The following is a 24513-nucleotide window of genomic DNA, read 5'->3' on the forward strand; positions in this document are numbered from 1 at the left end:
AGAGAGAGAGAGACATATACAGTTTCTTCTCCAACAGAGAGTAATAATTAACTTTTGCATTACTTCAAATCAAAAGGGTAGAAATATGAACTACAATTCACTTGAGGAGGATTTATAGGATGAATTTAATTATGAATGTATTGATATAGATTAGTGGTTTAAGGCTGGACCAGCAGTCTTGCTTCTCCCTTCTCCTTTTAAGAAATCATTTGTGAATCTATGTTTCTCATTGAAAGTCTGTTTATCATTCATTGTTGTTTCTACAAATATATTTTATGTTTTTTTTTCTACAAAATATTTTCGAAATAACTAAACACATCATATCAAATCTATAATGAATCACTAACCACAGCTGAATGAAACACACACACACACACACACACACACACACACACACACACACACACACACACACACACACACACACACACACACACACACACACACACACACATACATATTAACAGGAATATACAGCCACCATATATATATATATATGTAAGTAGCATCAAAACCACGACATTAACTTTAGCTAACATTAGCTAGAATGAGTTTCCAAACATGATTTAAGTTTCATTCAAAGGCTTTAAAAGAAACACAGTATTCATAATTATACTTTAAGATGAGCACACTGACCACGGGGCCTTGTTAACGTGGACTTTTCCTACAGTTAGCTAACATTTAATGTTAATGCTAAATGACTGGCACAGTTTAACATAGCCAGCTTTGCTAACTGTGTCGGCTAGCTTAGCTAAAAAACTAGCCTGGGACAGTTACACTAATGTTTATAGGTGTTAATTTTACCTTCTAAGACAAGATGGCGTCAAAGTTGAAATTCCCCCATTAATCAGTGAAGTCAGTTTGAGACCGGGCAGGAGACGTCAAAACAAAGATGGCGACCGTGGACCCTCACCTTCATCCATAGAACAGGAAGCTGTGGAATGGCGCCTCTTCCCCTCCTGAGGATTTCCCACCTGAAAATAAATCAATTCAATCAACACTTCAACACTTCCTGGATCCACTTCACAGTAAAAACCATTAGTTTTATACTGATTAAAATAAATTAATCCTAAATACATCATCACTACATTTGACCACTTGTCTCTGACTAACCTTCATAATTATAATTGGTAAATTTTCACATTCATTATCCAAGGTTTACTAAATTATTTATTTCTATCTGTTCATGGCCGATTGTCTACATTCTTCAAGCCTAATTTACAGATAATTCTATTCACTGCAGATTTCACTTAATTTGATTAGAACATGCTCCGTACGTGACTTCACTAAAGACAGTGACACCTGAATAAACGATGTTGAAGCAGGACTCCATGATGGTCTGTTTTTTAACTGAATTAATCAATGTTTCATTTTTATTGCACCACACTTCACATATTTATCACACTGATAATCTATGTCAACACGGTCATTAAAATTGCCTCTGATAAAGCGTTTACAACAGGCCAATGGTACAAAAGACATTTGGATGTGTCAAAGTATAGGAAAAGAACACGTGTCAATAAAAACCAAAACTCAAAATTGTTAGCTTCACCTGCAGTTTTCCTACTCTCTCAATATTCAAATATGTTCTGTGGCAAAGTTGAAATTCCCTCATTAATCAGTGAAGTCAGTTTGAGACCGGGCAGGTGCCGTCAAAACAAAGATGGCGACCGTGGACCCTCACCTTCATCCATAGAACAGGAAGCTGTGGAATGGCGCCTCTTCCCCTCCTGAGGATTTCCCACCTGAAAATAAATCAATTCAATCAACACGTCAACACTTCCTGGATCCACTTCACAGTAAAAACCATTAGTTTTATACTGATTAAAATAAATTAATCCTAAATACATCATCACTACATTTGACAACTTGTCTCTGACTAACCTTCATAATTATAATTGGTAAATTTTCACATTCATTATCCAAGGTTTACTAAATTATTTATTTCTATCTGTTCATGGCCGATTGTCTACATTCTTCAAGCCTAATTTACAGATAATTCTATTCACTGCAGATTTCACTTAATTTGATTAGAACATGCTCAGTACGTGACTTCACTAAAGACAGTGACACCCGAATAAACGATGTTGAAGCAGGACTCCATGATGGTCTGTTTTTTAACTGAATTAATCAATGTTTCATTTTTATTGCACCACACTTCACATATTTATCACACTGATAATCTATGTCAACACGGTCATTAAAATTGCCTCTGATAAAGCGTTTACAACAGGCCAATGGTACAAAAGACATTTGGATGTGTCAATGTAGGAAAAGAACACGTGTCAATAAAAACCAAAACTCAAAATTGTTAGCTTCACCTGCAGTTTTCCTACTCTCTCAATATTCAAATACGTTCTGTGAAACAGTATTTTTGCACTTTACCATGATATGACAACATATGTTTTACCATCAAATACTTGGACACAACAATTACAAGAACTGAAATCAAATCTTGACCTAAACTGAAACCTTTGCCCTAAATAGAATTTTTCAAATCATGTCTGACTGAAAAAAATAAAATAAATAACAGGTATAACTGAGAAATTATTCAATTCTCTCCACATACACCAAGAAAGCAAATCAATATAAACACATCAACACATCAATCAATCAAATTTTATTTCTATAGCCCATATTCACAAATCACAATTTGTCTCAGAGGGCTTTAACATGGTGTGACATTCTCTGTCCTTAACCCTCAATAAGACTAAGGAAAAACTAATAAAAACCCTCACATCATGCTTCCAAATATTTATGTTATGAAAGACACTAAACACTTTCTCTTTGGTCTGGTGTTGAGTTCATGTTGACACTCTTGAAGGAGGAGCTGGCTGGTGAAACCTGTTGATAACCGGCTCTGTCTGTGGCTCCTCCACACTCGCTGGTTGACATGTGGCGCCTCCGAGTGGTCTTTTGGGGAAAGTAAAGATTTCCCCCTCTAACTGTACAGACGCCGGCTGAATGGCTGCTCTGATCTGTCCTTGTTCACAGTTGCTTTCTGAATGACTTGAGGAGTGAGCTGTCAAATGATGGTTACCAGGCGTGATTCCCTTCTCAAGATTACAGATTTTATATCTATCAATTCGACTGTTGCTCTTTATGTCGCCGTTTCTTGCTGGACGGCTCCCAGTTTCAGACATGACTGAAGAATAAAAACTCCTCTCCCTTCTCTCTTCATCATCTGCTGACACTGCACCAGCCCCACAGCTACTTTTCCTTTGGCCATTTTGAGTCTCTGATCTCCCCAATAATGACCCAGCCTGGACAGTCCTGCTGTTGTGGGGACTGCCTGCATCACTCACAGGGCTGAGTGCTGGAATGTGTGAGGGGGTAACACTGATGTGTCTTGAGCTGCTCCTCCTCTCCTTCTGTGGTAAATCCTCCTCTCTGCTCAGGCTGCGATGGGATGGAAGATGGACTTCATGCACAGGGGAGTTCCTCTCAGCTTTTATTCTGAAAATAGGACTAGAAGTCGGGGGCCTGCAGTGGACACCAGCTCTGTGCTGCTCTGGAGAAAGATGGGGGTGGGGGTCGCTCCTAATTGTTGTCACGTCGCTGGTGAAGTGACTGTTCATGTGCTTGGAAGTCGTGATTTTGAGGCAGATAGGTGACCTGCTTGACACATTGGAGGCTGATGTGCTTCCATGAGTCCTGGACGCAGAAGTCTTACTGGGAGGAGGTCCGGCTGGGGGCCTGGGCTGGCACAGTGAGGCAGGTGGATGTGGTCTCGGGACTGATGCAGAGTGGAACGCTTGTAGAGTCTCATCAGAGGCCTTTCGTCCTGTTGACCGTCTGGAGGAGAGGAATCAAATTGGAAATTAGAGTTACTCATTTGTTTGGGCTGATGAAACCGGCCTTTTCCAGGGTTTCATTCTAATTTTGTTTTAGGTTACAATCCATTTTGTGGCTGGCCTGCATGAATTCCCTTCCTTTTTATTTAATTCGAATACATTTTGAGGTTGTATTCAATTTGTTTTAAACTGCTTTTTCTCTCTGCTATACTCCACAAGACTATGAATAATTTTAAAATCCCCTAAAAAGATCTGAACTTTGAAAGCAAAATAGTTTGGGGTTTTTCCTCTGTTCTTATGAAATGAAAAACATCTCTGAAATCAAACTATTTGTCTGCTGTTGACTTAGAAAAGTTTATTCATGCTGATATGGTCACATTATCAAAGACTATGAAACCATGTTAAGAAAGGTGCTTACAAGTTCTTATTATCAAACTGAGCCTTTTCTGAGCGGTGGTTAACAACAAAACCTACAAACCTGAACCTTGTTTTCAGTTCCTTCACAGGGAGAGATGGCGGGTCCGGGGATGAAGCGCCAAGTGAAGAGGGGTAAAGCTCCAAGTCCATTTGGATTTCACCTCTTAACTCTCTCAACTCTGCACAGACACACAAACACAACAGATATGAGATATGAAAAAGCATGGCATGGTAAAACTATCAGCATTAATTTTACATTTGTAAATCTATTTGCTGATCAACATGTTAAACACTACTGTGCCACCAGATGGCAGCAAACACCAACATGTCATTATCTGGACTCACCTGTGAGTGAAGGTTCGGATTTCTCAAGTTCACTTCTACTCCTGAACTTGTGTTTAATATTTTTCTGCAAGACACAGGGACAGATAACAGTTTATGTTAATCAGGAGGGCACGGGGTCAATGTTTTAAACACGTTCGCGAAAACACTTAAATAGCGAATAAGGAAAAATTATAAAAATAACAGTGGGACAAAGAGGAAAGGAATGTTTGGTGTGTGTGTGTGTGTGTGTGTGTGTGACCACTAAACGATTGAGCAGCAGTGTTCCATCATAATTTGGCCTAAAAATTCTACATCCACAGCAACGAAAACCATAGCTCACTCTCTCGCTCTCTTTCTTTTTCGTCTCTGTGTGAGTGTGTGTGTGTGTGTGTGTGTGTGTGTGTCCATCGCTTGCAAAACCAAAGACCTTATTGTAAAGTCAGTCTGAATGACTGCCAGCCTCCTCTCCTCATTTTACACTTGCATAAATGCTAATAGAGAGTCTTTTTAGCAACCACAGACTGAATAACACATTACACAAACAAACACACACAAGCATGAGCGCGCACACACACACGCACGCATGAACACGTGCACATGCACGCACGCACGCATGCACACACACACAAACCCAAGGCCTGTAGACTGACGGATAAAATATATATATTTTTGGTCTATTTTCCCGCTGGGATTCAAACCCAAACCTCCTGGTGCTGTCTTTCAGAGCAGCAGTTGAAGTATGTGTGGTGTCTCTGACAGCAAAGTGACTGAAATCCCACACAGCTATAAAACACACTCTCACACACACACACACACACACACACACACACACATCGATACATACACAAAATGAAAATAGGCTTTGTGGTCCATGTGGGGATTGAATCCTTTACCAAGGCACTGAATTACTGATATTTAAGGAAAGAGTCTATGTTCCTGTCATTTCTCCCTTACATGAGATTCTAAAACCAGAATCCGCCCACGACACAGCGTACACACACAGAACTTCCCCCTTCAGCTCATGCAAAACCAGAAACAGAAGAACACGGATCGCCATTCCTGCTACAAAATCCATCTGAAACCAGCTGCTGGTGGTAGAGGCCATGTTTTCATCATCTCAGGTGATCATTTTCTGTTGTATACTGGGAACATGCTGCTCTACGCTGGTTTTCCTCACATGGATATGCAAGTTGCAACAGCTTGATTATTGAAGATTATAGGTCGATATCTGTGGCGTCTGGTGCGTAGGTTGGTATGATGAAGTTAACTGGGAGATGCAGTGTCTCCAGACCAGCAAAAGCTAAACGATATCACAGTGTTGGAATAATACAGTAAAAACTAAAAGCAAGAATATCATAATTGAACTACAATGGCCCTCAATAGAGCCCACACCTCTGCCAACGCACTAAATAACACACACTCATAGATATCAGTTCCCTAAATGTGCCTGGTTTTCTTTTTCATCGAGACACATGATTTATTCCCTGAAAATCTCGCCAAAAAAATTCCTGGATCCTCCCCTTATTGTGTAATCTTTCTCACAAACAAACAAACCAACCAACAAGTAGACAGAGCTAAAAACAAAACCACGTAATAAGGCCACCCTAACTTTGGCGGTACAGGTTTTCTGAATAGTTTCCGATAAACAGTCTCTAACTACCACAGTTGTTAAGACTTGGTTTAAAAAGTTTTGTTATCTAGGAAACAATGAGTCATCACTGTTGTTTGTAGAAACAGTTGCTGCTGCGTGATGACAAAGACAATTTGATTTCAGTTCAATGCAATAACACGACATCTGTAGCAATCTCCGATCAAACACAATGCAGTTCAATGCAGTGAAAAGCTGCTACAAAAACTAGATGATTTAACTTCATGCAATAACACGACATCTGTAGCAATCTCCGATCAAACACGATGGGGGTGGATGAGAAGCTGCTGGCGCTCATCAGACACGGCACTTATCTCCATATTAATCAGGTACCTTGTTTACAGCTCACTGACAAACACCGACAGAATTATTTTAGACCTTTAACACATTTTCTTCTCATTTCCAGTTAATTACCAGCACAGACAATAAAAACCGAGAAAGATCCGGCTAATTGTGACAGGCCTTGGAAAACACAAAACAGATGTTCACAATCATGCTCTGAGATTTGAGTTGGAAAAGTTAAAATGTTAATTCCTTCTCTCCTTCCAACACGTTCACGCGCTGAGAATTTGAATCAGGTTCTTTGACTAAAGGAATATTTTAGACATTTTAGTTTGAAAAAATCAAGTAAGAAGGAGAATGCCTCTAGACTCGGTAGCTGAACCGAGTCTTTTGCAGCAGAAAAATGAAAAAGGTGAGAAAAGTGAGAATTGCAAACAACTACTTCAATGCTCACTAGCTCCTCTACAGCTTCCACTTCCTGTATCCTCGTCTCAGCAGGTGTGGCTACATGAAGCCTTGAACTTGGGACAACACGTAAATTAACATATTTGTTAACAATAGGACGTTTTTTGAATTACAATTTGATTAAATTATGATCATTATTATTTAGCTTATGGTAAAAATTCCTGATGACGTGTTCTACCAACATCATCTGTGCTGCTTGGTTTATCTTCACATCGCTGCCATTTTATTTAAGGTTTGAAGATTTTCTGCATAAACACCTGGAAAACGGACTTTGTCATGTTATTGACAGGTCATTTTTCCTCCATATGCAAATTCCCGTTTTTCAGCTTTGCTTAGTTTGCAGACGAAGTGGCGATGTAATACTTCCAGACAGTCACACACATGTGGCAGAACTCCACACTTCACATCTGCTCTGCAGAAAAGTCTGACATCTGGCCTGGAACTATCTCCCTCCCTGTTTCTTTCATAAGGCTAAACACGCATGACAGTGTAACCAGATTGAAGGCGCGCATGCATGTGTGTGTCTACATGTATGTATATGTATGCAGTTACCCATTTAAGTGACTGGAAGGAGACTGATCTTACTCAGCACTGCAAAGCTCTTGGCCAGACAGATGGAAAAACAAGCTTTTAGACTGAGCCCTTGCAGTCCTCAAGTGTGTGTGTGTGTGTGTGTGTGTGCAAGTTTGTCTTTGTGTTTATGTGTGTATGTGTGTGTAAATGGATACCTTGGTTTAATTTCAGTGGCAAAATAGATTTAAAAGAGCTACCTGTGGGAGTCCAAGGAGTGACTCAAACTTTAGGGTTTAAATTTTTCATTTGTGGAAAGGAGTGCCCCTGGTTGAGGAAATCAATATATCTTTAATGGAAATAATCACCAGAGTAATACAGTCCGTGTCTCCCATTAGGAATGCAGACTGTGGCGACCCGCCATATTCTAATTTGGCCCGCCACAGTTTCATAACGAACCCAACAAATGTACACTTTCCTTGTAAGATCAGTCAGCTGCACTATTAGCCTCATGCTCACTTGGTCTCTCCTTCTCGCACACTTGCACTACTGTTCATAAAGTTTTTACTGTCCACGCAGACAGCCACACCTCATTTTCAGCTGCAGCTGTGTGTGTAGCTGCCAGTGGCGTTCAATGCAGTTCTCTCACCACAACTTCTACTCTCTGGTCTGTTGCCTGTCACTCAGGCTTTGTTGCACATGAGAATGAAAGGTGTGTGCGATCATCTGCAACCGCACTACTGCCACAGACTCAATGAATTCTGTAGGACACTCAGTAATGATTTTATATTTATTTATAAATTATTCATTAAACAAAATGCATCAAACTGGATACACATTGATCAAATCCTAAAACTGTGGTGTTACATTCTAGTAAAACTTCACAGTGTGCAATTGCAAGGGACTCAGAGATGTCTGAAGAATGATCATAATGTACATATAGTGTAATCTGAATAGGCTGTAGAAGTACAAGGTCAAGGATAGCTTCATAAATCAGGATCCTTTCAAGGTTTTAATTCTGAAATGAATCGTCTAACAAAAGCACATCAGTCAGTTTTTTAAACTGCGGCCTGGTTTTCTATAAATACTTTTAGAATTTGGATCACTTATTATACTGTCAGCTGAAAGATAAAGATGAATTTGTTTTCCATCATGTTCGTCTTACCTTCAAATCCTGCACCAGTCTCTTCAACACTTCACACTCCTCCATTAGCACAGCCCTACACACACAGACAGAGACATAGATAGAAAGAAAATAGTGTTCACGTTTATCATCAGCACAGTTGCTTTTCATTAAATAAACAGCTGAGGTAAAAATTAAAAACTGCGTCAAAGCTGAAACTATGTGTTTCAGTGTCACAAAAAACTAAAGCACTAACCCTCACTGAATAAGGTAACACAATACGACAATAACAACATTTTCTGTCTTGCCTTATTACACCACATTTGCGAAAGGTATCACCAACCCAACCAGGACTTAAATGATTAAGATAACTTAACATTTATTCAACAAATAAATTATACTTATTTTATGAACATGGGCAGTTTTATGAGTAGCATATGGAGTGTAATGGCTGTTTATATATATAAGCAGAAAGGCTCCGACCTGACGTCTGTCCAAAGTAAAGTCTCTGTGGTTTTCTTACTGTTCCGAGGAAACAGTGTCCTATCTTTCTCTTCCCTCCCTCTCTCCCCAATTTCCCCTGTCTCTGGTTACATAACCATAGACTGTATTCACTACTTTGAAATGAAAAAGAATCTGCTCGCTCGTGTCCTGTCTGGGATCCATTTTCTGACAATGGGGCCTTTTGTTCGGGTTCCTCAGGAAATGGTCGAGAGGGAGAAAGAGAAAGAGAGTGAGAGTCAGAGAGGAGGAGGAGGAGGAGGAGGAGGAGGAGGAGGAGGAAGAGAGAGAGAGAGAGAGAGAGAGAGAGAGAGAGAGAGAGAGAGAGAGAGAGAGAGAGAGAGAGAGAGAGGCTCCCTTCCAAGGTAGCCCCAGCGACTGCCCTGCCCCGTGGGCCTCAAAGAAGGGGACGTAGAGGAAGGGAAGGAGGGATGGAGTGTAACGGAGGGCACAGAGGAGAGCTGTGGGGGGGGGGAGGTTGGCTCAGAGGAACTCACTAACTGAGCACATGTGAATGTCTTTTATGAAAAACTCATACCACATAGAAAAAGACCCAGTAAACACAAGTGGTGTGTGTCTTCTCAGTAGTGTTACAAATCAGAGACGACCATGATGTTCATTTACATATGTGATATTTACTGGCGTCATGGCTGGACCCTCTCAGCCAGTGGATCCTAACCTACGGGTTGGGAACCATAGACTGTATAAGAAGATGGACGACGTGACAGCTCCCATAAAAGTGTTTTTGGAACCGCTGCTGTGCGCCACTCACCTGAGGCGGTCCACCACTCGGTCAATGTCAGTGACATTCAGCTTGTCTCTCACTGCCTCTATCTCGTCTTCAGCGCTGGACTGGACTGAGCAGCCGGAGCTGGGTCTGAGGGAGAGGGGGGGATATCAAGAGATGTTTCAACACGATGAGGAGCACTGCATCACATCAGTCAAGTCTTTTTAAACGAGTGTGACAAACCTGCTTCCGTTGTCAGTGTCTCCAGGGCTCATACAGTCACTGTACCGTCTGTCGAGGTGACCGAGGGCGTAGCTTACAGTCTCAGGTCTGTACCGAAACAGGAGATCCTCCCCGGCTCTATAGCAGCGACAGCACAGACAGAGATGAAACCTCAGTCAGTTAATTCTATCTGCTCTTTCTCCGTGTGCTGAACAATGTGCATGACCTGAGAGTGTTACAGTCTTGAAACTTGATGTTTTACTGTGGATAATTCAAATCTATTTTTATTGCCGGTCATCAATTTGAGTGGTTTCATTATTTCAGGTTTATGATCTCTATTTTTTCATGTGCAACAGTCTGTCGTTTGGTCTTTTTATCAGCTTGCCTTTCACTTGTAAAGCACTTAATTGAGTAGCTGAACCGAGTCTGAATAGAAGTCAAACTGTTGCTCTCTGCAGGTTGATCTGTTGGTGCTTTGAGCTGAATAAAAGCTATTCAACATGTGTATTTACAAGATTCCATGCTTAGAAAGCAAAAATGCTGGATTTTCAGAATGATCTCTGATGATGGGAGAAAAAGAAACCAACTCCTGGTGCAGGCAGCTGCTTCTGCTTCATTTTATAGCCTTTGACTGAGGGGGAATGCCTTCTCTCCGGCTGCTCAGACAATGACATTAAGGTGTGGGTGGATGGCTGGGGCAGCAGGGCCACACAGGAGGAGGCCAATAAGATAAATCAGTTGACTTTTACAAGGTACACACCCACACCCTCAAAACAAATGATTCAAATCACAGGAGAAATCTGGAGTGGGTCCTAATGTCGTCCTCCCCGGCACTCGGCTGCTCCTGTTTATGTGAATTCACACAGATAAGTAGCATTAGGTCTTTGCTGCAAATCCAGTTCAGTGTCGTTGGTTAGCTGGTCTGAGGAATTAAGTTAAATAATTATTTCACTGCTGATGCTTTGGAAATACTTTCTCAAATTTCTATGCCAACAAGGCATAATACAAATTCAAATAAAAGGAGAAACAACAAAGTTGGTTGAGGAGCAATATTAAGTGAAAGTGCAATTAGAGTGTGAACAGTTTTATCCCTGATATACACGTGGGACTTAGCCTAATTAATTGTGCGATCAAAGGCCTGAAACGCACCCACACCCACACACACCCACACACACACACACACACACAGTACCATGCCTCAAAATCAACAAGTATACTAAAGCCAACTTCAAAGAGCAAAAGCGGTTTGTGCTGGCGCTGCCTTGTGCGGCACCAATACTTTTCTGGCGTTGCTCCCATGCAGCCAATAACAAAGGGCTACATTTCTCCCTCTGAATGGCACTTATCATAATCCATTTACATCCGAGCCGCAGCACTTTACAACAGTGACTTGTGATGTGTGAGCGGATCCGGCCCCCGGTCCGTGTCTTGCTCAGGGGCACTTCAATAAGTCACGGTGCCTCAGTGGCCTCATGGTGACTTGATCGTCAACTTAAACATCAGGCCGTGCTGCTGTCCCTCTCAACAGAGCTGCCGCTACAAGCACCAGTGCTTCAGTTTAGATTCCAAAATTCTTCTAATTGTGCAGGAGATTGAAATGAGGGAATATATTTGTCAGCGTCTGTTACCTACGCCAAGGTTTTAATCTGCGTTTGATTGTCTGTCCGTCTGTTTGTCTGAGAGTTTGAAGGATTACGCACAAAGTACAGAACTTGGTGGAAAGTTGAAGTATGAGTCAGGAAAGAATCTATTTCGTTTTCCCTTATTTTTAACATTGTATGGCTTGTTTTACAACACTTTCATTAATTTCTCAGAGAATATCTCATGAATCATGATGACGTTTATGTTGTTTAATGTCTTTATAATCTGTGTATTGTCCATCTCTTGTGTTCAACTGAGTTTTGTGTGGATACAGTTGTCTAAAATACAAATGATCCCACTGGGACGATAGACAGGTCATTGAATTTTTTAAGTCAACCTGGCACAAACCTGTTTACACACACACACACAAACACACAGTCTCCTGCTGCCTTCAGCTTAAAACCACATCATACAGGGACACAGACCAAATCACAATAAAAAGGAAGGCGACAAATTGACAGGCAATAAATGGTTTGTCACAAAAACGGAGAACAGTCCATCTGTGCTTTTCATAAAAGGCCTCAGTGAAACCAGAGAGGTGTCATGGGGCAACATTCCTGGCAGCAGCGAGCCAGTTGCTGGGATAGTTACCAGCTCACACGACTGCACACACTCACACACACAAACACACACACACACTCACACATACACATTGTGACACATCGTTTAGGCCATTAAACTGTAATGTGAGGGTGTGTTGGGCAAGGCAGTTTTACTAACTGATATTATCCTGCCAAAAGTTTTTACGACATTCTTCAGGATATTTTAACACAAGTCATTAAATTAGAAATTGCTACAAGCTCATCTCTGATCTGAGTTGTGTGATTAGCTGCAGCAATTAGAACGTTTTATTACCACACTACTTATACCTCACGGACGACTTCTTCATAAAAGCGACACACAAAGTACCAGGCTTCCCAGATGTAAGGTTTAAACACGCCTTTAATCCAAGTTCTGAAATCTAGTATTTGTTGGCGTGGAAGGCATGGATGTCTCCCTCCTATAATTGTCTTATTATTCCACTGTTCCCAAATTAGTTTGCAGGTTTTCTATGCGAAAACCCCCTTCGTTCCACTGGTTTCCCATCCCATTCGTTACTGACAAGGGAACACAATATAGAATTTTATGGCTGTCTTTGTTCGGGCAAAAAAGACATAGAGCAGGGTCTTAACCTACTTAGCCGGTCCCATCCCATTGCTTGAGAAAAAGCCATAAATAAGTGCCTGCGTTTCCAGTTTAAAAAAAGTCTCTCACACTGACAAACTAGAGCAAGAGAGGAATTCCATTTATCGAATGTTTGAGAAATAGATCAAGCAAGAGTTGACTTTAACGGCTGTTTTGTACATCTGGACCTAAACTGCCTTAAAAAAGTATGAATCAAATTTTCCATCTGAATTCTACTATAAAAAGTAAATAAAAGCCCAATTTCTGCCATTTTTGTCAGACTTCATTAAGCTCAATTAATGTCTGAGAAATAAAGGATTGTCTTGTAATATGAATGTTTTATGCTGTGCTGTGAAACTGGGGACATGTGGAGTATATTAAAGCTACGGCTGTACTTTCTGTCATCTGTCTCAGTGTCTGTACCATTTTCCCAGTATAAATATATTTCCAGTATAAATATAACTCCCACGGCTTTCATCCCTGTCTGTTTGTTTCTTGGTTGGTTTGTTTTTAAGCAAGATAACTGCTCTACTGGATGGATTTCTACAAAACTTGCAGGAAGGATCTACTTTGTTTCTTCTAATTTACATAAGATGCCTACTGTTATCATCAGTACTGTCCTACGAATACAAATTAATATAACCCATTATATTTTTGGGAGAATATGTCCAAAGGAAAAAGTAATAAATAACATTTCCGTGCCCTTGACTCATTATGTACAGCAGATTTAAGTGTGGGAGAACGTGCACCTACCTTCCCTCCCTGCCGGCTCTTTCTCTGAGCATCAGTAGTAACATCTTGACCTCGGCCCTCAGCAGCTCTTTGACGGCGGGGGGGTCAGCCAGGGGGGAGCCCTGCTGACGTGGGAGCGGGGTTCCTGCCCTGCTGCCATGGCCTCCGCCTCGCTGGCTCTCCTGCCACATCGTGTACCAAATCTCCGCCTTCAAGAAGTACCACAGTTAATGAAGACGACCATAGATTTCACACAAACACCTGACATATGATTTTAAAAATAATAAAAACATTATGACTCAAAAAGAAGCATTGCAGCAGAGTGGACAACAACATTTCCCTGTTGTTTTATTACTAAATTACGACAAAGAGGCTAAGCTTCTAAATGTGCTACATGGAAGGTATATTGTATATTAAAAAACCTTTTCTCAATTTTATCTTAATTTTCTCTTACTATTTCAAAAATCTCAGGTTTTTAGTCCCTGTTTCCTTGACCCTGTTTACTGTAAACTGTTGTGAACACAGTGTTCTTGAAACAGGACACAATGGGACTTTTTAAACTTTCTGAAAACTGTGTCACACATTGTAAAACTGCTTTCACACTATATTATGTCTGCAAGCGAGGAACACTAACTGCATGTGTCTGAGTGCAGTCATTTTGTGGTCGGCCCTCTCGCCAGACAAACAGTCTCGTGTGCTGCAGGACCATGCCGTTTTTCACTCTGTGTATTTTTGCTCGGATTACTGCAGATGAAGGATTTGTAGGAAAAGAGTGAAAAAGTTAGTCTTTATGCGTGACTTCCTGCTAAGCTGGGAGAAGGGCTGAGTGCCCAGGACCAGACTTTGCAGTTTGTACTCTGCATCCGAACACACACCTTTAATCTAGAGCTATTTAACCATATTTCATCATAATGCCTAAGGAAATAAAAATAAAAGAAAATGTGAAATATCTTTGTGAAAACGAAGGATTCAAAACCTGCTGCCTGTCAATCAATGCTGTCAAGTTTTAAAACACCACTTGAAAGAAATCGACTGGAGGACACTGAACCCACCACTACACACACACACACACACACACACACACACACACACACACACACACACACACACACACACACACACACACACACACACACACACACACACACACACACACACACACACACACACACACACACACATACACACACACACACACACACACACACACAGCCCCCTCCACTCACACGATCTCTTGCGTCTGTCTCTGGGTGTCGAGGTGTTTATGTTACAGGACTCGAGGCCCCACTAGCTAACGAGTTGTTCCTGGAATTCCCCCTCCCCTCCCGCTGCTGTGATACTGTTGATCTCATCCAGGAGCTATTTTAAGGGAACGCTTTTGAAACCTGTCAGTTAGAAGAAAAAAAACCTACAGAGAGCTACTACTCTAAATTAATTAAATTGACTTTTAGAGAACATTTACCCAAAACAGCTCATTTTCATTCGGTGGAGAGAGGAAGAGTTTAGGGGCAGGTACGGGAGCATGGCCCCGTGGGCAGACTTGAAGAGGGAGGCAAATATTCCTTTTGATCTCACCGCCGGAGACAATGGTGACCTTGATGGAGAGAGGAATGGCCGTGCCAAGGAATGAAGGAGTAGCCGGCAAATCCAATATTACTTTTCACAGTGGCTTACTGAGGGATGGATTTCATTAGATGGGATGGAGGAGAGGAGAAAAAGGAGAAAAAAGGAGGAACAGAGATAGATAGACAAGGACAGGGAAAAAAAGCGAGAGAGAGGGCAATGGTCCACCTCACAGTAAATGTTCACTCGCCCACCGCTGTATTAAGAGCACCTGAACAACTGCTTATTCATACAATTACCCAACCAGCCAATCATGTTGCGGCAGTGCAATGTACACACTCGTGCAGATACAGGTCAGGAGCTTCATTAAACGTCCACATCAAACATTAGAGTGAGGCCGAACTCCTCCTGACTCCTCTCTGCCAGGAAACAAAGGGTTGCTCTGTCCGAGTGAAGGAGTTTCAGGGTCTTTTTAACAGGTGAGGGGAAGATGGAGCTGGTGATGGACAGAAGGATCAGTGCAGCGGTTGTTGTACTGGACCATAGTGGTGAAGAAGGAGAAGAACCTTAATCCAAAGCTTTTCATTTACCAACTAATATATGTTCTAACCATCCAACTGTGGTCATAGGCTCTGAGATACAAGCAACCGAAGTGGGTGTCTCAGTAGGACAGTGAGCTCAGCCTTAGCTAGAGGGTGAGGAGTTCGGACATTTGAAGAAAGGTGGAAGAGGAGTTGTTGCTTCTTTTGTAAGGGAAAGTGGGAGTTGGTTCGGGAATCTTATCATGACACCTCCTTCCATAGGGGATTTTCCGGGCATGGCCAACTGGGAGGGAGCCCCAAGGTAAACCTAGAACCCGCAGTAGGGATTACACATACTGGACCTCAGATGAGGAAAAGAAAATGGATGGATGGAAAAATGTGATCTCAGTTACATTGGACTATTCTCAGTATTTTGTGATACTGCTGATCTCTTGGGATTTTCGTGCAAAACAGTCTTTATAGAAAAGGGCCAATAACAAAAAAGAAACACCCAGTGAGCAGCGGATCTGAATCCATTAGCACACATTTGGGATGTGGCTTAGCAGCCTGGATTGGCAGCATGGATGTGCATCTGACCAATCTGCAGAGAGGATGTGATTTAATCACATCAACATGAGATAGAATCTCAACGGAACATTTCCAACAGCTTCCTGAACTCATGCCACTAAGAACTGAGGCTATTTTGAGAGCAGAAGGAGGAACTAGCCAGTATATCTGATAAAGTGCTTTATGGGTGTATTCACGTTTCCCTGGAAATGTCTCAAACGGCTAAAACTTTCCTTCCATCTAGGGTTTAAACAGTCAGCCGCCACATGCTGCATACACAGCTGTAGGTGGATATACGTTGTGCTTCTATCTTAGTGAAGACTTCCATTGGTATAATGTCTCCCTTACTCTAACCTATAGTCCTAATTCTAACCGTAGCCCTATAAGCAAATCTTGACCCTTAAAGATCCCGTTGAAAGAGAGGAGCAGCAAACATGTCCTCAAGTTCTAGGCTCAAAATGGTCCTCACACAGATCCCTGTACAAGAACACACACACACACGCTGATGCACACTCCCTCTATCTATCTCACTGCTACACACATGCACACACACTTGATACGTGTTATGTGCTAACAGTCTTATCAACAGTTGAGGATTAGCCTCTTTAACCCTGTTATACCGACCCCCTGACTCATTAAGATTAGTGGGCCTCTCTCTCTCTCTCTCTTTCTCTCTCTCTCTCTCTCTCTCTGTATGTGTGTCATTGAAGAAGAGAGTGTCTTTATATGAGTTGAATTATTCTGGGATTTTTTCTTTGATTCTGCTTTAAACAATGTTTTGTGATGTAAATTTGACCCAAAACATGATGATCTAATTGTGACTTGAACCTGATTGAGCCCTGGGGATGTATGTAGAGGGCAGTGTGTATAATAATTTGTGGGAATCTTGCATGTTTCTGTGTGAAAAAGCAGATTTTCTGATCTATAGTTGCCACATGTGGCCTTTACATGTTAACTGCCACTTGAGAGCTGAGACAGGCTGAGTGTGTTTTTTTTCCGGCCTGTTGGTGCACTGCGGGGAGAGAGTTGATAATATCTACAGATGGATGGATTAAAGAAGAAAGAAAAAGAAAAAGAGAGAGGTTAGCAGAGATGATGGAGGGATCGGTGTCAAAATGTGGGGTTTATGCACCATGTGAGAAAAAGAAGACAGTTTGAGGACATCACTCAGGGCTGTGATCAACATATTTTCTGATATAGCTATATATTAAAAAGAAATACTTCTCTCTTCTCTCAGTTTAGAACCTCAGTCTTTTCCCTCGACGTGGCCTTTTTAGTGAGATGTGTGCCACTCCACCTTGGCCATGTGTACTTTTGTCTCTTATTGAGAGTGCATGTGTGTAGAGTGAGGTCACTTAGCCAGAGCTGAGTACTTCACACTTTTTGGGTTCAAATAGTTTACTTGGCCTTGCGTAAACATTGATGTCTGCCCGGCTCCCACTTGAACTTCACTGTGGCACCCCGCCAGTTAACCCACATTTCACTTTTATTGGGGAGACTGGTCATTGTAATAAATAAGCGTATGCAGCCAAACTAACCTACTTACAAAACCCTAAACGACGCTTCTTGAGCTATTTGGCCAGGAATGCTTAGCTGAGCACATTTTTTTGATGCAACCGGCTCAAGTGGAAATTCTTGCAGATGTTGTGGTGGTATTCTGCAGCGATCCTACTCGAAACAGACCCAGCGTCTGGAGTCTTTGAAGGGATAAAGTGTGATAGAGAAATGTTACAGCTTTAAAAAAGCCAAGCGCTACCGAGCTACAGACTGGCAGGAGAAGTGAAAAACACTGCAGTTGATAAAAAAAAAACAAAAAAAAACTCTCACCTCAGTGTGCACTTCTGTGTACATGTCCACCAGGAAGTGGCCCAGTGCCATGTGGATCTTTGACAACTCCGACCCGGGAACATGTTCAGAGATAAGGCTCCACAGGGACGGGCCACGGCACCAGAGCCTCTCATCAGGGGACTGCATACAAATGGCCGTCTGACCATGAGGGAACAGACAGTAAAGTTAAATACAGTGAAATAAAGAGGGAAACATATGGTGCATTTACTGAAATACTGCTTTTAGTTTGGAGAGACGTCAAATTCTAAGGATATATACTTATATATAAGGATCTCCTCTGGCAAGTGGTAAAACTATAAATATACAGAAATGTACAGAATGGATGTTGTTGGTTGGTAGCAGTGGTGGGAGGCAACAAAGAACATCTCATGCATCTGTACCCAAGTCATTTAGTCCTCTACATCAGCAAATGTCTTCACTTTTTTGCTCTGCTACATTTTAACAATGCCCTATTTAACATCTTAACTTATATTTCTTAAAGTAATCAATAGCAAGAGGGTAATTCAAGCAGTTATACATTAGGATATAGACTCAGCCATTAATTAATGTGACAATTCAAGTGTTTTCAGTTTCTTCATCTGCAGCATTCTTCATTAATATGAGTCTCTACTATTCTTACAGTCCACAGTGGGCACAGTTAATGATGCAGTAAATCAACAGCCTGCACTCAAGTACTTTTAAGTGTATTTTAAAGCAGGTACTTACTCACTTTGACTCGAGCAGAAAGGGGAATGTGGTACTTGTACTGGGTCTATTTATTTGTACTTTCACTTTACAGGGCTTTACCATGACTTTTCAATAACTTTAAACCAAATATTCATGACCGAAAGTTTTGTGAAATCTCGGTGTATACGCGAAAAAGTGACCAAATGTAGTATTTAAACTAACAATGAGAATTCCCAGGCAACCAGTATACCATAAATGACACAACCCCAAGTTTGACTGGTTATATGTTGAGCGTATTTCTTTAAAAGCATATGAATTATTTAAAACTCAGCGTAAATGAACGACCTCAAAATATGAATATAACAAATTTCCATGACTTTTCCAAAACTTTTGGGATGTTATTTTTTTCCATGACATTTCCAGGCCTGGAAAAACACTTTTTAAAATCCCATGACTTTTCCAGGTTTTCCATGACTGTAGGAACCTTTAGGACTTTAGGACTTTAGGATACTTTTTTTTTGGTCTGCTTGTAATATACTGAGCATTACTATAAGAGAGCCTGTGACCCAAGCATGTCATTGCAAGCGACTGCTTCATGTAATCGTTGTGAATATGACAATAAACTCTTGAATCCCCCATTACCTGTGCTACAGCCTCTTCCCAGGACAAGCCAGCAAGCTAGTTAAACAACATGAAGACTTCACGGAGCGTTTATTTAACACTTTAATGATTTAATAGTGAAACTAACTGTGTAAAAGCTTCGGTTAAGTTAGTATAAAGTGTTAAAGAACATCCGCTCACCTCAGCTTGGGTCTTGTGGTTAGCAGCTAGCAAGACTGTGGCAACCAGGGTAAACATCCCGGTTGCTGAGGGGGAGATATCGCGAGATCATTGAATTTCTCTCGAGGATAAATGTTGTGTTTTAATGTTGTGTTAGAATAAATATGAATACGTGCATGTTTGAAATGCATCATATTCATATGGACACATGTGCAATGCACGGTGATATTCATGTTTGAATCCGCTTCCATCGCACCTGAGCTCCTATAGAAGTCTATGTAGAAGTTTTGACCTCTGGGGGGGGCAGATACACACACACATGAGCTGAGACTGTTGAACTCTGTAAGAACCAGTGATTACACCTCTCCCTCTTTACCCCTCAGCCCTCCACCCCCTTCCGGGCTCCGCGCGGCAGTGAGCGCAGCCCGGGCACAGCGCTGCTGGAGGGAGGACCCACGGACCGAGCTTCATCCAACAATGGCAGGAACTTTTACCCACTGATCCCAGCTGCTGTGGAGGTTTCCCTGTCGCTCCATCGTTAACTTCTGCCTTGTTCTGGACTAAGTGAGATCAATGATGGCGTCGGTTTCCAGGGAGCGTCTCTCCGTGGCGCGCAGGATACGCGCGGGGCTGTTGGCACTGGTGCTGTGCGCGCAGGCCGGGTTTGGGTTCTCCGTCGCCGGGCAGCAGGACAGCACCTGCGAGGCCAACGGGAGCCTCTACTACGTCGGGGAGTGGTACTTTTTGGACTCGGACCACTGCACCCAGTGTGAGTGCACCGCCGAGGGGTCCGCGTGCGCCCGCACCGAGTGCACCACTCTGCCGGCGGCGTGCATCCATGTCAGCCACTATCCCACCGACTGCTGCCCCCGGTGCGAGAAGATCGGCTGCGAGTACCGAGCTGTGGTGTACGAGCTGGGACAAAGCTTCCAGGTAGTGATGACACATGATCCCCATTAAATACACCACTGTGACTAAAGGGCCTTAAGAAAGTCTACACTGGTTATCCTTGTTTAATAACATTCATATTTTTCTATAGTCTTTTACATTCCTTACACTTAAGTATTGCAGCATGTTACTTTTTACTTGCTGATATCTTTTTGACTGTTGCTGCTGTCATACTGCAAATATACCCATTGTGGGACCAATAAAGGATTATATTATACATTAGTATATATACTGGTTTTTGTAAAGGCCTTTTCCAGCATTAAACGCTGACCTTGTGGGGACCTCACGGGGACCAAAGCTGAAGTTACTTTCTGAGTGTCACATGTGAATTGTAGTTTGGTTGAGGTTGGATTAGGCCTGAATCAGTCATGGTTAAAATTGGTTGGTTGGTTTTGGTTAAACCTGTCGAATGGAAGTCAATGCAAAGACGAGATGAGATGAGATGAGACAATCCCCATTAGTTCCACAATTGGGAAGTGTAAACATGCACCACAAACACAAGTAAATATATGTAACTATTTTTAAATAGAAATAATATATGCAGTGTCATCAGAATATGTAATTTAAACAGAATATTGTGAGCGGAACAGTGTAAAAGGATGTACATTAAACATTGAACAGCACAGTCCTAATGATATCTGTGCAAATGTGAGTGTGTGAGACTAGGAACAGATTTAAAGGAGGCTGCCAAGTCCAACACTTCTAAATAAAAATGTTTTATAGATATGTGTTTTAAAGAAATATAACAGTTTGTTAGAAATATTTTCACTAAGCTAAAAATGTAGCTACTGTAACCACTGTTCCTCTTGATTCATATATATATATATATATACGCTTTTATAATTTTACTAAACATCCGTGTTAAAAATAAATGAGGACACGATCGGAATTCCTTCCAAAAAACTCTGAACCATATGATTTCTACTTGGGTCTAACTTGATTGTATAGAGCAGGGAATTGGAGGTAAATGGCGCCCCCTATCGAGAAGGCACGAGGAGTGCCTGGGGAACAAACTGTCAGCTCAACCATTTGCATCCTGAGGAGATTTAAAACAAGGCATGCTGCGTCTCACTGAGTTTGTTCTCTCACAGCCGTCAGAGTGTGAGCAGTGCACTTGTGACAGTGATGGCATCGCCCGCTGTCTGGTTGCAGACTGCGCCCCCCCACCGTGCGTCAACCCCGTCTACGAGCCTGGAAAGTGCTGCCCTGAATGCAAGGACGGTAAGCTGGAGAAAGAACTGTGTTAAAAAGCACTGAAAGCTTCTCATAGATGTAACAGGCACCACCCTGAGATCTTTATTCAGTTTATTCTTTGCATGCAGTGGTGGGTAGGTGTGTACTACACCCAACACCATCCACCCAAGCAGTCCAACACACTGACCTGTCTGTTGCTCGTCCCCCCAGGTCCCAACTGCTACACTGACGCCTCCCGCCATCAGGTGATTCCTGCAGGAGAGCCCGTGTGGGTCGACTCCTGCACCAAGTGTCGCTGTCATGACGGCCAGGACGCCGGCTACTGGGAGGGAAACCGTCTCGCCACCTGTTCCCGCCTCAAGAACTGCACACCTGAACAACCGTCCGCCCAGCACAACTGATCCGGGGCCTGTCAGCAGCAGAGAGTCAGCTGTCGTCTTAAAATACACACATTCCTCGAGGGTCCGATCAGCTGCAAACCTGCCGTGTCTAAGACGAAGCTGAACCCTTCTCCGCTGCTAAATCAAAATGTCATCTTAAATGTCAGACTTAACGGATCATCGGCAGCCACAGAAATCTTTGGGAACGGCAACCAAAGACTTTAAGCTCAGCTGCCGTGTCAAGGATAATCCATCCAACATTTTTATATCACTGACGAGACCCCATGAATTTGTCACTTTGGTGGACAAGAGTGGATCCTTGTGTTTCCTTATCTGTTCTGCACAAACAGGGCGGAAATTCGAGGCCGGAGGTCCAGAACTATCCTCTGAAGTTGTGACCCTGTTGTGTTGCTGTTATTCTATGCGTTTTAATTAGTTACCAAAAAGGAACTGACCCACAGAAACCTCAGGGCAACCACAGGCGTACTGGTTCCATCAATATGGGCCCAACGGCTAATTGTTTCACCTCTTGGCCTCTGCCAGCCTCATGCTTCCACCGCACTGTTATGTAAAGACGGGCAGATTCGATTTCATAGTTCTAAACTAGACACCAGACGCAGGAAAACAGGAATACATGTCTTCATTCAAATACTAGACAACCTTCGCTAAGGCCAAACAACACTCCCATTAAACTGAGAGTTTTTTAATTCAAGACCCTTGAATGATTCCCTGGGAAATCAGTGAAAAAAACCCATATCTCACTATATTAAATCAAATAACATAATAAAAACCAGGTTCTGCCCCCTGATCCAGATCCGCACCGAAGGTTGATGGGTACTACTTGACTTATACCACATCCCTCCACCAAGCTTTGTGTAAATCCGTTGAGTATTTTTTTTGTTTAGTCGATTTTGTGTAAATCACGCTTACAAACAAAGTAACCCACCGACAAATGAACAGGGGTGACAACAAGGGACAGTGTGTTAAAAATAAAGCAAGAATAAGGGATCTCAAACACAAGCCACCCTTGTGCAGCATTTGGGCTTCTACTGAAAATTTAAAGATTTAAACAAATCTGATAGGAACTACAAATAAAACTGACTCCATTTTTCTGCCTTTAGATTTCAAAAAGATTGACTCCAGTGGATCAATATGTTTTTTATAATTTTTAAGGTAAAAACCCAGATGGTGTTATTTAGTAAATTTCCAGACGTACTGTGGTAAACAGCAGCCATATAACAAATGCAATGAGATTCCCCTGAACAGGATTTGTAATTGACCTGTCACGACTTGATGCAGCACTAAAAACGTTTGCACAGCTGTGATGCAATTTAGACGAGTGAATGGCTCAGTGAGGCAATAGACCATTTGAAACGTTTCTATAAATTTCAAAGTTCCATTTCCGTTCTAACTGAAACATAATGGATGAGACTGTGTCCTGAGACATTGTAAGAGATGTGTGAGAGACTTTGCTATAGCCTAACATAACTGTACAGTAGTGGTAGACAACAGGGTTTCATTTAATGGACTTTGATCTGTGCATGTAAACTGTAGAGCAGGAAAAGAAAAGATAATTTAGTGCTTTAGTCCTTGTTATTAACATGTCAGGTTAACACGATCATTTACTGTCTTCACAATCATGCAAAATGAAATGTAGCATGAAGTATATATATATATATATATTGTCATTTTATAGTTTGTACACAGCCGGTCGTTCTACAAGGATTTTGCAAGTATTTTAATCAAGAGGGACATTTAAATGAAAACCAAAAATAATAGTATGTGTCTATGTGCAGTGATGGAGCCTGTTTTTATATCTAAGACACCAAAAGAGCTTCTTTTTAAAAGGTTGTGTAATGTTACGACTGACGAGTTCCTCAGTCTTAAATCTCCATTGTTTTAAAGCAAGGTTTGGAAGGAAGTGCAAACTTTTAGGATTGTGAACATCTTCTAAATGCTTGCGTTTTTGCTTAGATGAGAAGTTCAACACCACTGTACCTTTACACTAAACTAAGGTAACAGGCCTATTGACATGTTTACTGTGTATATCCCTTTCCTTTAAGTGCAGGTTTGAATCCATCGACCAAAAGGAACTAACTCCCATATCCCCCCCCAAACCATGTTATGTGTCCTGTTGGTGATATGCCTACATCCTGTAAAGTATTTCAAATTAAAACACCTTTTCATGTCAATTAATTACTGCTCACTTTGTGTTTTCTCGTCAGTCCATAATTTCTACACTACAAGAACAATTTGCCGCTTTGAAAAAAATGTAACACATAATAAACAATACAAAAAAAATATGTAAAGATTAAGAAAATAAAAGAGAGAAAGACAGAGAGGTTTACAGATATGTTGATACAGCAAGATGGAGGTGAAAATACAAACTAAAGAAGCCGGATGCCTCAGGGTGGTACTTAGCACTTCAGCTCACAGTCGGAGCCGACCACACACGAACACCAGTAACAGGCTTATGGAGGTTGTCATGACAACAGG

The 24513-nt window shown here is 41.7% G+C and overlaps 2 protein-coding genes across 2 annotated transcripts; one reads left to right on the forward strand and one right to left on the reverse strand.

Moving 5' to 3' along the window:
• Positions 1-2804: 2804 nt before the first annotated feature.
• ccdc24 (coiled-coil domain containing 24) lies at positions 2805-19573 on the reverse strand. The gene is made up of 9 exons (XM_053437936.1): positions 19517-19573; positions 18029-18187; positions 13572-13759; positions 10035-10151; positions 9837-9941; positions 8606-8660; positions 4557-4620; positions 4273-4390; positions 2805-3795 (listed from the first exon to the last, which is right to left on the reverse strand). The coding sequence occupies exons 1-9, from the start codon at positions 19571-19573 to the stop codon at positions 2805-2807; spliced, it is 1854 nt and encodes a 617-aa protein (XP_053293911.1).
• A 332-nt stretch (positions 19574-19905) lies between these two features.
• On the forward strand, positions 19906-24209 carry zgc:113531 (uncharacterized protein LOC541359 homolog). The gene is made up of 3 exons (XM_053438626.1): positions 19906-20428; positions 21535-21664; positions 21848-24209. Exons 1-3 carry the CDS (start codon positions 20069-20071, stop codon positions 22036-22038), a joined length of 681 nt encoding a protein of 226 aa, XP_053294601.1. The 5' UTR covers positions 19906-20068; the 3' UTR covers positions 22039-24209.
• Positions 24210-24513: the final 304 nt, after the last annotated feature.

Source organism: Pleuronectes platessa, chromosome 13 (genome assembly GCF_947347685.1).
Source record: "Pleuronectes platessa chromosome 13, fPlePla1.1, whole genome shotgun sequence".
Classification (NCBI taxonomy): Eukaryota; Metazoa; Chordata; class Actinopteri; order Pleuronectiformes; family Pleuronectidae; genus Pleuronectes; species Pleuronectes platessa.